Source organism: Amblyomma americanum, chromosome 3 (genome assembly GCF_052857255.1).
Source record: "Amblyomma americanum isolate KBUSLIRL-KWMA chromosome 3, ASM5285725v1, whole genome shotgun sequence".
In the NCBI taxonomy this organism is placed as follows: domain Eukaryota; kingdom Metazoa; phylum Arthropoda; class Arachnida; order Ixodida; family Ixodidae; genus Amblyomma; species Amblyomma americanum.
Window position 1 is genome coordinate 141,997,026 of NC_135499.1, and position 17,662 is coordinate 142,014,687.

General features: G+C 47.7%; 1 protein-coding gene across 1 annotated transcript; it reads left to right on the plus strand.

Moving 5' to 3' along the window:
- Window positions 1–4,553: 4,553 nt before the first annotated feature.
- LOC144124164 (glutamate receptor ionotropic, kainate glr-3-like) lies at window positions 4,554–11,323 on the plus strand. Its single transcript, XM_077656822.1, has 7 exons — window positions 4,554–4,632; window positions 6,483–6,573; window positions 6,785–7,130; window positions 7,489–7,706; window positions 7,874–7,984; window positions 9,795–9,976; window positions 10,984–11,323. Exons 1-7 carry the CDS (start codon window positions 4,601–4,603, stop codon window positions 11,321–11,323), a joined length of 1,320 nt encoding a protein of 439 aa, XP_077512948.1. The 5' UTR covers window positions 4,554–4,600.
- The last annotated feature ends 6,339 nt before the right edge of the window (window positions 11,324–17,662 follow it).

Below are 17,662 nucleotides of genomic sequence, written 5' to 3' on the forward strand. Positions count from 1 at the left end.
TGTACTGCTAGCTTATATCGCCATCGCTGGCAGTATACGCTGCTCGCGGTGTTGTATAGACAAGCGCCGCATCAATCTTAGCACTCAACTTGCATGAAGGCTATAGTATTCGCGCTGCATCCTTTTTTTATGTCTACCGATATCAGACATGAAAATAATTCAATTTGATTACTGAACGTAAAAGCACAAAACAGTCAAGTACGCAGAATAAGACAGGCAACCAAATCGCCTAAACGCGGCCGCTATTGATGACTGAGTGAGCCGAGTTTATTTACGTAAACCCATTTTTCCCGCCAAAATTACAATGAAGAAGAAAGAGAGCGCTCCCATTGTACGTCGCACCTATATACTCCAAAAGTACCATGGCCCGATTTCGAAGTTACCGACATAGGCACCCATAAACTAGTTGCGTGAGCGCCTAAGCTTGGCGCTCGTAAGTCCATAATTCGATATCCAGACGGCTTCATGTGAAGAGGCGCGTCTCATGATTCGTTCTTATGGTTCTCGTCGCTCTCGTGTAGTTTGTTCTCTTTGCCACATCATACTGTCCTTCATGCAGGCGCTTGTAGCAACTACCCTTCGTAGTCGCCATGACATCTAACTCTTCCACCGCAGCGGTGGCCAAGTGGTTGAGCATCCGCCTCGCATGCGGGAGGTGCGGGGTTCGATCCCTAATGCCGCCGGGTACCCACCGGTGGTACAATGGGTACAAGATTTCCCCTGGACTGGTGATCGGCTTATCTGGGGTGAAATGCTTGGGAAATGGGTCTTCGACCCCACCTTGAGTAGAAGAAAACACCTTGTGCCATGGCGCTCTTATAGGATTGGGCAAGGTGGTCAGACATACCAACTTGCCCAATCCTAGAAGCTTCTTAATCACAATACTAGTATATGTATATTGGCGCTTGTGCGTGTGGGTGCTCTCCTGCAGTCTTCGTTTCTTGATGCTGCGACATCCTTCCCTTTAGCATGTCTGACCAACTTGCCGTGTCTTATACGCTTTTGTAAAGCGTTATTTCTAAATTTGCTCTATTGCTCTTCTTTTATTATTTGGAACTGCCACTTGCCGCAATAGTGGTGACAGCCAGCAAGCAATGTTCTTCATATGTTCAATAAAGCCCTGATCAAGGGCAAAAATGCATAGGAATGGAAGTGAGGGGAGCGAAGCAGTATAAAATTCACCCACAGGGTGTTTTCTCTCTATGTCTGCACGTGAAATTTGACTCCCTAAACGCGTAACTGGACCCGCAAACTCCTGCTCAATAAGAAAGCGCGCTAGCTGCTGAGCCATCGCCACCGGCAGATAAACAAGTAATAGGCCTTGTTATTACCGATTTAAGGCCAAGTGTTCCCATGCTGTTTCAACAATAATGTCGAAATCTTCAGCATATTTTCGATATGATGCTTTTGTAATTTTTTTGCTTAATTTCACTGCTGATGTGGTCATATGCTTATTGGCTAAGGGCAGGAGCTGTTTTTTGGTGGCATGGAAGCTTGTTTTTACATGCTCAATGCATACAAATGTGGCTTCCATGTATGCCTAGTACGATAGGCAGCTCCAACCTAGCGCCGCCTCTCTTCATACCAGGCCCACCGCTTTGCAACTTGGAAACAGGCAAGACGCAAAAGTCTCTTCTGACAATCACACTGTCATTTAAACACGTGGACAGCAGACATATTCGGGCGGACCGCAGGAAGATGCAATGGAACAGTTTGAAGATAAAAGTGCGGCATTTTCAGAGGGGCACATACCGAACGTTGACTCGACAGGGTGGCTGCACGTTGAAAAGCGCCAAGCACCGCATGTAAAGGGTAAGGAGTTTTTACGGCAGAATAGCACTGGTGGCGAGTAGCAAGTGAGTGTCAGTGTTAAAGTCATTGAGTATAGTCTATCGAGTCTCCTCAACAACTCCGAGTAAATGATTCATTTGATGACGTCATTTTAGATGTGAAACGCGGTTTTGTTATCTTCCTTTATCATATATGTGCACGACGAGAATTGGAAGAGAAAGTGGCAAAAAAAAGGAACATCAAGAGTAAATCTTTCTTGGGATGGCGTTGCGCAAACGACAAGACGTACGCAGGAAAAGTAGAAGATGACTGATAGATACTTTTCCTGTGCACGTCTTGTCGTTTGCGCAACGCCATCCCAAGAAAGCTATGCACCAACTCGCCCAGCAAGAAGTTCTTCTACATCATGAGTAAACCGGGAAAAATTATTGCTGTAGCTGTTTTCTTTAGCGAGCTATACTGAATGAATTAAGTCGTGTGCTCATTAGATACTGCAGAGCTCCAGTACTTTTCGCGTGTCGACTTATTCATGTCATCGCCTATTTCTTTTTCTTTTGGTTACTTTCGCCTTTTAACTGCAGGTTGCGCAAAAGAGATACCAGATTAAGTGGTTGCTGAACCGACAATCATAACAATAATTACACCTGCCAAGAGCTGCGCAATGTCTAAGGTGTTCTGTTCGCTTTGCAAGAAGGCGTGGGATCAAATCACGAACACATTGGCCGGCATTCGAAGCAGGTTAAATAAAAAAAAAACGCCGTTGAGCTGTATTATATCTTAGTGCGCATTAAGGAACCTCATGCGGCCAAAATTAGTGAGGCTCTCACCTCGATGGCGTCTCTCATAGCCATCGTGGAGCTTAGGGAAATTGAATTGCATACACAAACCAACCAGCTAATAATAATTTTTCCTTAAAGGTACTAAACTTGCATATATCATGCGTTCTGCGCCAAAGCAGATTACTTGCATGCCATAAAATATGACAAAACGAGCGGCAAATGTAGGCGCAAAGAAATGCTTTTTTAGGACGAAAACTTTATAGAGTGTCGTTTCACAGTTTAGACACTCACACAAAAGAAACAGAAGTAAACATGAAGTATTACAGAGATAAAAGTTTCCTCTGCTTGACTGGGACGGCGCCGAACGGCCATTATCTTGTACTGTATTATAACTGAATATGAATATACTGTTCATTTTTCACACTGAAACATACAGTAGTCATGGAAATCAGACTGGCATGATACACGGACGCTACGCATACTTTTTTTTAATTACTGAAAGCCATTGCGGTAAACAGATCGAGCGCTTTCTGCCTACGTGTTTAAGATAATTTCAGAGATAAAGCCATGTTATTCAGCCCTTGAGTCAATGACCCATGAAAGTTTCAGTTCACCACCGCAACATCAAAACCTAGGAGAAAGAGAAGAGTGTACAAAAAAGCCTTACCATACACGTTGTACTGTCCTTCAATTTTTATCTTTCTTCTAAAAACCGGGAGTTTAGGTCCGAAATACATATCTATGCAATGATCAGCATTACACATCACTGCGACCAATAGTGTCGCAACAGGTTATCGGTTTCAAGCACGTGTTTCTCCCCTCGATCAAACGTAAATATTCCGTACGTTTTAGCTACATAAAAGTTATGGCGATACTTAAAGGAAGTTCTTTTCATCCATTTCAGAGGTTGACGCGAAAACACATTTTCGGTAGTGAAAAAAACTTGCGCAATATCCAGCATATTAGAGTGGCAGCTCGATCTTGCAGTTGGAAAGAAGGTTTTTTTGTCCGTGCTGATAACGCAAGCAGGAGTCGCGGGTGGGGGTGTTTTATCTGTTTTTAGTTTAGTTTGTGAGTCAGCCTTAAGTTACTGCAAACTTATTGCTTCCCGCGCATTTGACACATGGCCCCGATAGAATCTGCTCGCGTGACTAACGATTTCGTGGGAAATAGACACTGGAAGAAAATGAAGCAAACAATGCAGTTTTGCTAGTGAATAAAAGACCCAGGTGCTCGTCGAGCTAAGAATACGAAAGCGGACCGTGGTAAAGGTTGGACGCTCTCGGTACACGGGATCCATGGCTTCGTTGCAAGAAATACGCATTGCCTATGTTAAGGTAAGAGCGCGAGAGCTACTCTGCGGGCTTTAAGAGAGGCCAAGTCGAGATTCTCTGTTTCATTTGCCACATACACACTCATAACACTCATAACAAACCTTCGTACAATGTATTTAGGAGCGCAATAACCGAAAACTTGACGAATATCTTAATTTTTTTTTGCATTTCAAGGCTTGCATTGTGTCTTTGCTTTAGAGAAGAGTTTTCGATATCATGTAGCCGCTTCCGCTCGTTCTTAGTGTTCTCGAGCCCCACCACGCCACAGCACAAACCAGTTCAAACTCAGGTATCACGCAAAAACACCTTTAATTTAATCTCAAAAAGTTAAACGACCCCAGTTACAGAACATTGGCACGCGTGTGCCATATTGCAGCTCGCAAAGCGCATGACACAACATGAGCTAATTGTTGACCCCAATGAAATATGGCGGGTTTGTTCAACGTGACTATGTCTAAGTAACTTAAAAAATTTTTTTCACTGCTGTTACGAGATATTTTGTTAACAGTTGGTATTTTGTATTTTTTTCAGTATTTTTTCCGTTTTTTTTTCTGCGGGACATTTTCCCCATGAATTTATGCAGACATGATGGCAAGTATTGTTTGGCTACCTACTGTTCCTGTGCAGTTCCTGCCGTACTTGGACGTCGAACAGCATCAAGGGCGGACAGTTCTGACCGGAATAAGCGGTGGCTTGATGATGCTTATCTTAGAAGCCCTGAAGCTGAAGTATGGTTTCTCTATTACATTCTTTGGTGCTTTGTGGAATCAGGTTTGCGCGATTTACGCCAGTCCTTACTTTGTCACCGCCATTCCTCTTTGTTACCTAAATTCGTGTCCCATCAATATAATCCATTCGGGACAATATTACTCTCCTCACGCAGAGGCAGCATCAGCAGAGACCTCGTTACATATTTCAGTAGTTTAATCAAATGCACTCTTCCTTAGTAGTCGTTCCTCTTGACGACAGTAGAAAACACCCCCCCCCCCCCCCCACCCCATTCTGCCGCTATAATTTACTACTTATAAGGTTCCATAGAAGACAACAGTAGTTCCTGCGGCATGCGAAGACAGTCTGAGAGCATACTGCATACGCTCCCAAGTGACAACTCAGTTGCAGCGATGTGAGACGACGCTTGCGTTCCCTTTGTTATCACTGTCGATATCTCGTACTGCACGGCTATCGTGTGATCTACTGTTATTTCCAGTGACGGCATACATTTGAACTTCCCGGTCTAACTTCACGACACCACACATGGCGTACACAGATATGCTTAGAAAAAGAGTATGAAGCGAAGCTGCCAACCTACCACAACCGTATTCACGCTTACGTAGGCGAAACGCAGGCATTTTGCAAGACGTTACGCCATTTCTCACAGTTCAGCGAGGGCAGAGAAGCAGCGATATTCTCAGCTTAGTGGCACCATCTCGTTGTTAGGGCGGGAACTATTTTTGTCAACAACCCGACGCACCTCTTAAGCCTAGAAGCTGCAGAAACGTCACTATATAAATAAAAAATGCAGCAAATTTATCACTCATAAGTTTTGTTGTAGACAAAATGAGACGAAGCAAGAAACCGGTCCCCCATTTACCTCTAGAGAATGCACTGAAAAGGGCAGTAACAACGACGAATTCCGTCTGAAGCGACGGGCCGTGCTTTAAAGGGTGCCGCCATGTTTGTTTGAGGAATAATGGCGACGCAGAAGGATCAAATTCTGCCGTTCGTCTTTCAGTAAGTCCTTTTTAGGCCAAGGACTAAGCATTTGGTCCATGAAGTTTGTACACGGCACGCGCACGGTCGCAATTATTCCTTTCGCGCTGCTCACTGGGACTAACGGCTGCTATTGAAAAAAAATTGTATTGGGGGAATGGATATGGCGCAGTATCTGTCTCATATATCGGCGGACACCTAAACCGCGCCGTAAGGAAAAAGATAAAGGAGGGAGTGAAAAAAGAAAGGAAGAAAGAGGTGCCATGGTGGAGGTCTCCGGTTTATTTCGACCACCTGGGGACCTTTAACGTGCACTGACATCGCACAGCACAAGGGCTCCTTTGCGTTTCGCCTCCATCGAAACGCTGCCGACGCGGTTGGGTTCGAACCCCGGTGCCCCGGATCAGTAGCCGAGCGCCCTAACCACTGAGCCATCGCGGCGGGTGCTGCTATTGCTCCCACGGGACCAATTTTGGCTAAGAGAGCGACCATAAAGGTCACGACCTCCTGAGAGTAACAAAAAATTTTTGACGCCCGAAGTTATTTTTACAGAGCATATTACACAAACACAGTTACCAGAACTCGAGCCATCATTCGATTCAGGATAAGTGAAATATTGACGCAGAAAGTGGCGGCTCTTTGTTATCAAGCATATATCAGCCACTTTTAAATCGAAGACATTCCTTCCTGGAGATGCCAGGGTGGTAAGAACTGACTAGTTATCTAATATGGAATATGTGAAAAGAGCAGATTTGTCACCCCAAATCAAATACAGCAATTGGTGCACTTTAGCTCCGTGCGTTGCTCATGAGGTCTCCCAAACTACTTATCGCAGAAAATGTTTGCTTTTTGCGTGTGGTGTTCGCAGTGCCTCCTTCGTCGAGCCTGCCGACGGCCTCTACGGCGTTGAGCTGCCCAACGGTAGCTGGTCAGGGAAAATGGGAATGCTTGTCCGAAACGTGAGTATACGAAACGTGCCGCTTAGAAACAACAATTTTTTTTCATTAACATTTTTTTTAAAACCTGACCACCGTCACTCTAAGTAAAGCACTCCTTTAAAGCACTGAGTGCTCGTGGTTTCGTGAGAAACTGAAGCTTTATTCGTTCTGCGCGGAAGCATTTGGTAACTATACTTACACCCCATGTTTCCATGCATGTGTATGAAACAAGGAGGCGGACATTACGGCTGGGGCCCTCATGGTCACCACGTCTCGGACAGAGGTGGGAGATCCCACCTTCCCCATATCGTATATTGACGTGGTCATCTTCGCTGGCCGGCCATTCGAGTTCGCCCAGGAGGCGTTCGGGTTCTTACGTGCTTTCAGTGGCTGCGTCTGGATGGCCACAACGTTGGCTTTTGTGGCAACCTGGTCAACGTATGTGGGTTCTTCCATGGCGTCAGCAGTGGCGCGACAGCGACATCCCGACACCGGCTTCAGTGAGCACTGGTCTCTGTGGAAACATGGCAACATTTTGGAATCTCTCGAGATGCTCTTAAGCTCCTTCCTATCACAAGGTAAGCGTTAAGACACGGTTAGGACTCAAAGTCTAGAAAACTTAGCAATAAGAATACATCGAGGAGTGCGACGTTATCGCCCTCTCTTGCTTTTGACCATTGTTGACCTTCGTTGTAACCAGACAGGATCTGACGTCACTTCCAGTAAAGGCATCAAGAACTGCTAATGCTATTGTACTGCTAACACAGAGTGGAATTAGGTCACCTCTGAATTTTTTTCTTAAGCTGTGGCACAGATTCCACAGCTTCTGGTTGATGTATACAAAAAAATTGCATGGAAGAGCTTTCTTCTCTTTCGTGTCTCCCAGTTAATTTATAGCAAAAATTAAACAATAATTTTTCTTTTTATACCTGCTAGGCTCCTCTCATCTGCCCAAGAATACAGCACAGAGGTCTTTGGTGGCTGTCTGGTTCCTCTCCCTGATCGTGTTGCGCACTAGTTTTATTGGCCAGACAAAGGCATCTCTGGTGGTGCGCGCTGACTTTCGTATGATTGAAGGCATCGAAGACATCGCCAGGGATGACAAAATCACACCAATCGTGGTCCAGGGTTCAGGTTTCCTTTGGCTCCTTGAGGTATTTTGCACAATTCCATGATTTACACCAGTGCTGCATGCTAAATGCGAAAGTTCGGCTTTCTGTTTATTCTGCGATGACTAGTGCGTCTAGAACAGAGCTCTTGAATTAAAAAAGATGAATATGCTCGCACAAACTTACGAGAGTTCCCTGCGCGTTTATATCAGACAACCAAGACAGACGTCTTCAGGAAGGTGCTAGAGAAGATCAGGAGTCGCAAAGCCGAGCTTAAGCGTCATGATTTGTTCAGCACAGCAACTTTGAAGAGGATTTTAAAGGTAAGAGCTTCACCAGTGTGGTTCGCTAATGCCAACCAAAATTGGCGCACATTAAAGCGGTTGTGAAACACCATCCGAGGAGAGCACATCAACTCGCGCAATCACTGAATTTTGTTGCCACGAACACCTGGGGAAAATAATACACTTCTACACGCAGCAGAGTCCCAATCACGTGCGAAATTTAGTGAGCCCTTTCCGGCGGCTTTTTCATGCTCGCACTCTCTTCTGTCACACCGCTCCTGCGTATACCAGCTATGAGATGGCTATTGGTTGGATTATTTTAGACTTCATGCAGCTACCACGGCCGTGACCAATAAGAGGCCTAGCTATGGCGGGTCACAAAACTCCATCCCCGGCGTTGGGCCGGCAGAGGAGCGGTGACCTTTCAGAGTGCATAAACTGACGAGACAAGAGAGAAAAGCGCGAAGACGCACACATTCAAATTTGGCTAAAAATATCTGAGCTTCTACAAAGCGCATAAAAAAAATTCTTGGTAGAGGATAATTTTGAAGCGGCGTACTTTAACACCCCCGTCATACAACAGCTTTATTAGAGCCCCTTTGAGATCCTCTTTAAAAGGCGCACTTCGGTAGGCGACAACAGCACTAGAATCGCGCTCTATAAATATTTAGTACTGCTTCCATGCTTCATACCTCTACCACGTAGAGCTGTTTGTCCTACGTGCCGTACGGACAAGAACAAAAGTTTGAAGGATGCTGATTTACGGGAAAAGAAAAAAGTTCTGCGTGGTTAGGCACGGAAGGTCAGTGAAATTAATGAAAGCATCTGAAGACATGATTACCTAGAACGAATACCAGATGCCTGGGTAACGAGGCAATTTCGAAATAATTTATTTTTTCTGAGAATCCGCAACCAGCAATTAGTACACGACCTTAAATCCGCGGGTACGCGCTGTGGGAAAATATACAAATCTGCCTACGCTGAATAAACATTGTTGTTGCGAATGCTGGGAGGCTAATAGGTAAAGGAATCATTACTGTGGCAGCCGCCGCGGTGACTGAGTGGTTATGGTGCTTGGCTACTGGCCCGAAATACACGGGATCGACCACGGCCGCGGCGGCCGAGTTTAGATAGAGGCGAAATTCTAGAGACCCATGTACTTTGCGGTTCCAGTGCACGTTAAGAGACCCCAGGTGGTTGAAATTTTCCGAGCCCTTCAATTCGGCGCCCCTCATAGCCTTTGTGGCTTCGGGACGTTAAACACCCATAAACCAATCATTGCTGCCGCGACTTTCGGTCCTGAAACGTTAGAGTGGTGCAAAGTAATTCTATTTCAAATGATTTCTATTCCTAGCTGTTACATGAAGGACACTGAACGGCGTCAGGGCTGGTGACGGTTCGTTTTTTATCAAGTGTCGTTACAGCGGAGCAATTGCCGGTAACCATCGCTAGGCTAGTCCAGCCTGTAATCAGCAGTCACCTCAAGCTCATCATCACAACCTGTCTCTTGCCGAATAGCGGACAGAGTGCATGCTTGAAATGGCAGCCACGCCATAGATATCTTATTCTTCCATCTGTATTCAATGTCGACGGCAACACCGAGGTCGTGTCATTATTAGCGACTTCTAACAGTGCGTCACTGCTACGCATGCGCAGATCGCCATGAGGGCGCCAGGCGCCGGTCAGTTTCGAGCACTCCTGCTGCGTAGATAACGTATGCGCAGTGTAGCGCGGTAGGCGGTATGGGGCAGCGATGGTGGTACACGCTATGCTACATGTCTCTATCGGTAATACGATTTAAAAATAACACGTGCCACCGTGTGCAAGATTTGCAACGTCTTTCCGGCAGGGAGAGGCGGCCATGATCTTCACTCAACAACCCATCGCGGGGGAAGTCAATGAGCGGTGCGGGAAACTGGGTAACATGGACGGCGAATTCTACTACGCTCCGAAGCTGGTGGCACAGCTTCCTCTTTCCATGTTCATGAGGAAGGAACTGGACCCGAAGCTGCGCAACAGAATCGACGAAACGTATGTCACTCTGTCCGGACGCGCATAGGCACGCCGATACAGAAAGTACAATGTTCACGAACCTATTTCTTCCGCCTCATGCGTGCTTTATGAATCGTGCTCAACTTGCTATTGATCACACACTATTACGCGCCATTTGAGCACTTGAGGAAGTGTGCAGCTCTGCTTTATGTAGAAAATGAGCTTCTTCCGAGGACAAAGCAAACAAAAGCGCTTCGCGTTTAGAGGAATTTGCCAGGCTTGTTGGATGACTCTATTCATAACTCATAAATAGGCGGAAAAAGAAGAATACTTAATGATAAACAACAAAGTGACGTCCTGTGCTCTTGTTTGTGCTAGTGTTTTTGGTGGTGCTTTCTTTAGCTTCTATAATATTTCCGAACAAGAGCAGACATGTTGAGCCCTTGGCCAGAACAGAAATAGGCACACACAGAAAACAAGAGCTCATACCTCTCTGTGCGTGAGTGCTTCAACATCTTTGTTATTTGCTTTTTATGTGTTTGCTGCAAACAAACAATCTTATTTTTCCTGTTTTTTGTGAGTGAGTGCTTTAATAGCGTTATTTACTTTTGCTGTGTGTAGTGCAAATAAGATTATTTCTTGTTCTTCTATCCTTGTTTATTCATGTATATTGTATTGTGTACTGTTCTCTTAGCATTCAAGGATCTTTACTTATGTCTTTCTTCTTTGTAACCGTGACCAGCTCTGAAGTGGGACGAGACCAATAATAGTGGCCAGGTATCACTCGAACATACTGACTTTGTAATCATGATTATCTCCCGTATAACTGGAGCAAGGAGGGCTCGGTCTTTGCTCAGTCAATGTTGCCCTATTGCAGCATTGAAGGCTGAAATCGAAGCGTGGTTCCCCTCTTCCCTAAATGCACTTTCACGGATAGACCACTGAGCATTGCACCAGCTTCACACACGAACGATTGCATAAATTTTCTGAAACCGGCCACACAACCTAGCGCGTCGGTGTCGCTGCCGGTCTCCTCTCTTGCGCAGGATCAAGCTGTTCATCGAGCGTGGCCTGGTGCACAAACTCTTCCGCGACAGCGGACACGAGGAGACGCCTTGCCGCCGAGAGTCGGAGCTCAGCGAGCAACAGCGGGCCACCACCCAGAGCCAGATGGAAGGCCTGCAGGGCATCTTCCTCATCTGGCTCGTGGGACTCGCTGCAGCCGCTCTGGTGCTAGTAGCCGAGCGTCTTCAACACCGCTGGGCGGCCACAGCCCTCGGTGTCAATGAGGGTGCGGCAACGATTCCCGCACCGCGACGTGGCGCAGGACGTGTTCGTCGGCGACGGTTCGCTGCTATCACACTGCGTCGCACATTTCAGACATAGTACCATAGCAATAAGCAAGGCAGGGAAGATAATATGACACGGAATTGTCTTAAATAAAAGGTTGTATGTTTTTTTTTTCTGGCTACACCGTAGAATCCTTGCTGACCACTGGGAGAGGTATATTATAGGTGAGAGGAAGCTTACAGAAACGCATAATAAGGCGATTGAACTGAGGCTGCCCTCAGGCTAGCAAGATGTAAACCTTGAGCGACAAGGTGCCGCCATTTGTCATCGGAGGCAGATGACTGCAATAAAACGCGCGGGTTGTTCATCAATTTGTTCTGAGTGAAATATCTCTTTGCGGAACTCAAGCCACGAAAAACTGTTTCCGCTCTTGAAATGAAAAGAAAAACAATTTGGTGCGGATTATTATGCATGACGCACAAGAAAGGTAGGGTGCCAAGGAGACAAAGAGGGAGCGTAAATTTAAGAGAGTGAAATTATTGTTCGTGAGTAGCGCGGTCAGCAATCGGGCACACAACTTCTGTCCCGGCCCGTGTCGCGAAGAGGCACTTCATGATGTCATTCGAACGACGGCGCTGTATATATTTGAACGTCAAGAGCTGCCCCATTCGTCAGCCCCTGGCTGGGGATCGCCGCTGGGGGTATCGACCATTTTTTGTAGCGATAGCTACATTACGGTAGCATTTCGAGCCTTCAGCGTGGAGGCGCCGCCACCCTGTGGCTGCGGTGCCACGCTGTCACGTGGTTGGTCACGTGGTGCGGAGCAGCTTCCGGGGGCGCGGTGCCATGGCAGATCACGTGGTTGGTCCCGTGACAAAGTTCCACTCGGCCAGCTGTAGCTATCGCGTCACTCCAGGTTTAACCTGAGCTAAACCACCGCCAATTTTTTTAATTGTTCCTTTCGGGAAAGGAAATGGCACAGTAGCTGTCTCACATCTCGGCGGACACCTGATCCGCGCCGTAAGAGAAAGGATAAAGGAGGGAGAGAAAGAAGAAAGGAAGAATGAGGTGCCGTAGTGGAGGGCTCAGGTATAATTTCGACCGCCTGGGGTTCTTTAACGTGCACAGGCATCGCACAGCACACTTGACGTCCAAATATATACAGTGCCGTCGTTCGAATGACATCATGAAGTGCCTACTTGCTACACGGGCCGGGACAGAAATTGTGTGCCCGATTCTGCTGAACACGCTACTCACGGAATATATATATATATATATATATATATATATATATATATATATATATATATATATATATATATATATACTCGCGACAAATAAACCCCCACCTTACATTTGGTGGAGGTGCCGGGTAACAGCCCTGGAATTTCGCAACCGTACTCTCCCGGCACCTGTGATGCCTAACGACGTTCAGCGTCATGCCGTGCAAGTGGGCCCAGCGGTTACCTGTGCCTTCTCCCTTCGCCAATGGGACCCGGCCATCTTCAGCGCGAACGATGAGCAGGATGTCGAAGATTGGCTCACGTATTACGAGCGAGTGAGCCTTTACAACAAATGGGACGATGCGACAAAGCCAAATTACGTATTTTTTATCTCACCGGCGTGGCTAACATGTGGTATCGGAACCACGAGGTGGACATCCGAACTTGTCCTGCTTTCAAGACAACCTTCTCCGAAGTGTTCGGTCGTCCTGCTGTCGGAAACCCCGCGCCGAACAACGCTTTTGTGAACGGTCTCAACAGGATGGCGAAAGCTTCACCAGTTGCATAGAAGATGTCCTTGACCTATGCAAGCGTGTCAACCTCATAACGTCGGAAGCTGACAAGATTAATCGCATTTTGAATGGTGTTGACGACGACGTCTTTCAGATACTGTTAGCACACGACTTGCGCACCGTTGCTGAAGTCGTCACCCTCTGCCAAAGGTTCGAGGAGCTACGGAAGCAGAGGCTCCTGACTCGACAGCACCCTCGACAGGTTGAGTCGCTTGTTGAGCTGGCGCCAGCATCTGAAACCTCCTCCCTGCTGCAACATATAACATATCAAAGACTTTGTTCGGGAAGAAGTGGCGCGTCGGCTGTATCTTCTGCCAAGCCCAACAGAGCGAGCTCCATATTTGGCTTCGGCTCTTCGACATGCCATCCAAGATCAGTTTGCCGAGGCTCTTCCACCCGCCCATCCGCCACCACCTGTCGCCGCTCCACTGACATACGCCGACGTCGTCACCCAATTGCCGCCCCCTATGGCCGCTCCGCTGACATACGCGAACGTCGTCGCCAGACCTCGACCGTTTACATTGCCTTTGCCTCCAATACCTCCTCCGCGAGAGGCGCCTCCTCTTCGGCCGGCTCCGCGAGTCAGAAATCCCTGGCACACCATCGACAATCAGCCTATCTGCTACAATTGCGGCTTGCCTGGTCATGTGGCCCGGCTTTGCCGCCGCCGTGTCCCAGTCTACGCGCCACCTCCTCAAGCTCCCGCGTACTGGCCTTCCACGAGTCAGTACTCCGGGCCTGCTGAGCCACCGTCAAGTAGTCCTTTTTCTCCTTACCGTTCGGCCTTTACCAGACCCCGCTCACCTTCGCCGAGGCGCCGCTCCGTTTCTCCTATGCGACGTCGCCCCATTACCATTCAGGAGGAAAACTAGGTGCCGCAGTTCCTGAGGCGAAAACTGCATCCCCGTCGAAATTTTCAAGGCCTCGCATATCCCCTGCTAATCTCATTGAAGTTTCTGTCGAGGGCGTTTCTGGTTTGGCCCTTGTGGACACCGGGGCTGCAATTTCCGTTATGTACGATACGTTTTCTCGTTCGTTGAAGAAGGTAAAGACGCCGATTGCTGGACTCTCGCTCCGTACGGCCAGCGCTGAGCACATCAAGCCGTCCGAAGCTTGTACTGCTCGAGTTGTGGTTTAGGACTCCCTCTACATATAATTCGTCGTGCTGCCTTCCTGTTCCCATCCTGTTATTCTGGGCTGGAACTTACTTTGCCGCCATGAAGCTATCATCGATATTGCTCGAGCGGAAGTCCGGTTCTCTTCACTGCCCAATCCTTTGCTGGACGCTACTCCTTCTGTTGCCTGTGTTAAATCCCTCGCCGCCGAAGACGTCGACATTCCCCCATGCTCATCCGTTCTTGTTCATCTGTCTGCAACTCTTTCGGTGATGACACTGTCCTCTTTACTCCAGGCCATACTTTTGTGCACCGCAAGTGCCTCCCTCTGCCATACGCCGTACTGACTGTGCCCGCTGGCCTCTCGATACTTCTGGTCTCTAGCCCGTTTTCCTGCCCTAACGCTAAGCGCCTTGGTGAATGCCTCGGCAGTGTGCAGCCCATCGCATCTCTGCTCATGCGCGAGGAGACCGACGATACACCGCACCTCTCCATGAACGCGCTCAGCCCACCTGCCTCTACACCAGATCCCTCTTCTACCAAATTGTTCTTGCGCTCATTCGGCGCCAATCTTCCTCCGCGCAAAGAACATAGCTTCTCACCATTCTTCATCAACTCCGCTCTTCCTTCGACGCTCACCAAAGTGCCTTGGGCCGAACTTCCACCGTTACCCATCGCATCGACACTGGTGCCCACGCGCTGCTGCGGCAGCGCCCTTATCGTGTGTCTCCAACCGAGTGCCAGAGTATATTGCAGAGCAAGTCGACCAAATGCTTCAAAATGGCGTCATTCAGTCCTCAACCTGCCCTTGGGCATCGCCTGTTGTTCTTGTGAAGAAGAAAGATGGCTCCATACGCTTCTGTGTCGATTACCACCGCCTTAATAAGATCTCGCGCAAGGATGTCTATGCCCCTCCACGCATAGACGACGATCTGGACTGTTTGCAAGGGGCGGAGCTCTTTTCGTCTCTCAATTTTCGTTCTGCGTAATGGCAAGTTTCCATGCAAGCGGCCGATCGTCCCAAAACGGCTTTTGTGACCCCCGATGGATTATATTAATTTACAGAGATGCCGTTCAGCTTTTGTAATACACTTGTAACCTTCGAAAGGATGATGGACACCATTTTGCGTGGTCTCAAGTGGAAAATGTGCCTATGCTACCTCGACGACATTGTCGTCTTCTTTCCCGACTTTGAAACCCATCTATACCGCCTGAAGCACGTTTTGACCTGCCTCTCTGACGCCGGCCTGCAGCTCTACTTGAAGAAATGTCGTTTTGCTGAGCGTCAACTGACGATTTTATGCCACGTTGTCTCCAGGGAAGGCGTTTGTCCTGACCCACCGAACTTCGCATTGTCGCTGTCTTTCCCAAGCCTACTTCCATCAAAGACCTGCGCAGCTTCCTAGGTCTGTGCTATTACTTTCGCCGGTTTATTAGCAACTTTGCTTCGATTGCTGCGCCTTTAACACAATTGTCCGGCAGCTCCGATTTATCGCTGTGGTCTCTGGCGTGCGACGATGCCTATAACACCTTGCGCCGCCTCCGCACAGCGCCGGCCATACTGCGCCATTTCGACTCGACCGCTCCTACCGAGGTCCTCACGGACGCCAGTGGGTTTGGCCTCGGCGCCGTACTCACCCAGCGCATCTGTGGTTTCGATGAATACGTTATTGCCCATGCAAGCCGCACACTTACGAAGGCTGAATATAATTACCCTGTCAGTGAAAAAGAGTGTTTGTCCCTTGCCAAATTCCGCCCGTGCCTATATGGCCGCTCTTTTGACGTTGTGACGGACCATCATGCGCTTTGTTGGCTTTCCTTCTTTCTTGAAAGACCCATCCGGCCGCCTTACCAGGTGGGTCTTACTACACACACACACACACACACACACACACACACACACACACACACACACACACACACACAACACACACACACACACACACACACACACACACACACACACACACACACACACACACACACACACACACACACACACACACACACACACACACACACACACACACACACACACACACACACACACACACACATATATATATATATATCGACCAGCACTCGCAAAATATGCTTTCCGATGATGTCCTGCCGCCGACCTGCCTGCCTGCCTGCCTGCCGTAAAGGCGACCTCTAACGAAGCCATTTCCTTGGGTGCAGAATATCTGAACGCATCGCAGCTGCCGTTTACATTTATTGAAAAAAGGAAAATCATGCCTTTCTTTTTCATCCTCCCTTTGACTTAAGATAAACGGAATGCGATAATCGTTGAACCTATGCCTGCAGATACGATCGTATCGAACTTGCACGATGTGTTGAAACAGTCATTCGACAGGTCCGGAACTGAAATGCCATTCATGCTGAAACAGAATAGTGCTAAATGTGCTATAAACGCTTAGCAAAAAACCTCAGATGCAGAAATACAGGTAAGATTTTGCTGTGCTTGTCGGGAAAAACTGGCCATTTTAGCGACAGCTCGGGTTATGATCGACAGTTACGGCCGGCGAAAGAAATCTCTGCCAAGAGGAAGCGAGCGGCTTCATCTAAGAAGCGCTGCTGCAGTGAGACGTCGCCTCCGCGTGGCGAGCATCAAGTGAGAATGACAGGCAATGTTAAATACGAGCTTTATTTCCTGGTTCCATTTGAAAGCAGCCTTTGGTATATACTGGGTACATTAACGCCACTCTTTAAAGAAACCACTTATCGCAGATTACGCCACGCGTTTTCCATGTTCAGGAAGAAAGTTCTGACGCACTTTCAAGACTACGTTGAGGGCGGCGCCGGCAGCTCACTTGAGGCGGTGAGAGTGCACGCTTCGTTCATTGAGAACGCGCTTGGAAGCGATACAGTGCGGTAGCGCAACACTGCAATCACGCGGTTTTTCATATTTCGCGGGGTTTCTTAAAATCCTGGAACAAAGGACACGCAGAAGATACGTTGCGACGAAAAACTCGATCGGCTCTTTTGCATACAACCTTTACAACTTAACGAACCGCACGTGTCGCTCATTGAATTTAATAATTTTGCTTAATTATTCTAACCAAATCAGCTAATTAGCTTAAATTAAGAAGTGCCCTTAGGAGCGCCACACGATGGGAAACAACGTCATTGGTTTTACCCACCTACGGTGCGCCCTTTTTTTTATTATTCTTGGTTCAAGTTATGTGAAACACCCTGCATATGTATATCAACACATCCCGTATGCACATTGCTTTCGGTGACTGTTGGCTTCCTTCATGTATGGAATAACGAGCCCTTCTTTTCCCTTTAGTGTGTGTAGAGAATATATATGTGTGCGTGTGTTGCTAAATTCATGGGTTCTCACAGACAGATAAGCGAAAATGTTAGCAAGCAGAAGCTCGGTTGGTAGAGCACCGAACGCGATATTCGGAGGTCGTGGGTTCGGATCCCGCCGGCGGCATGGTCGGTTTTTCTGCTGCTTTATAAGTAATTTTCTTTAAACGACACATAAGTCTAAGTATTATTTTCCCATTGATTGGCACT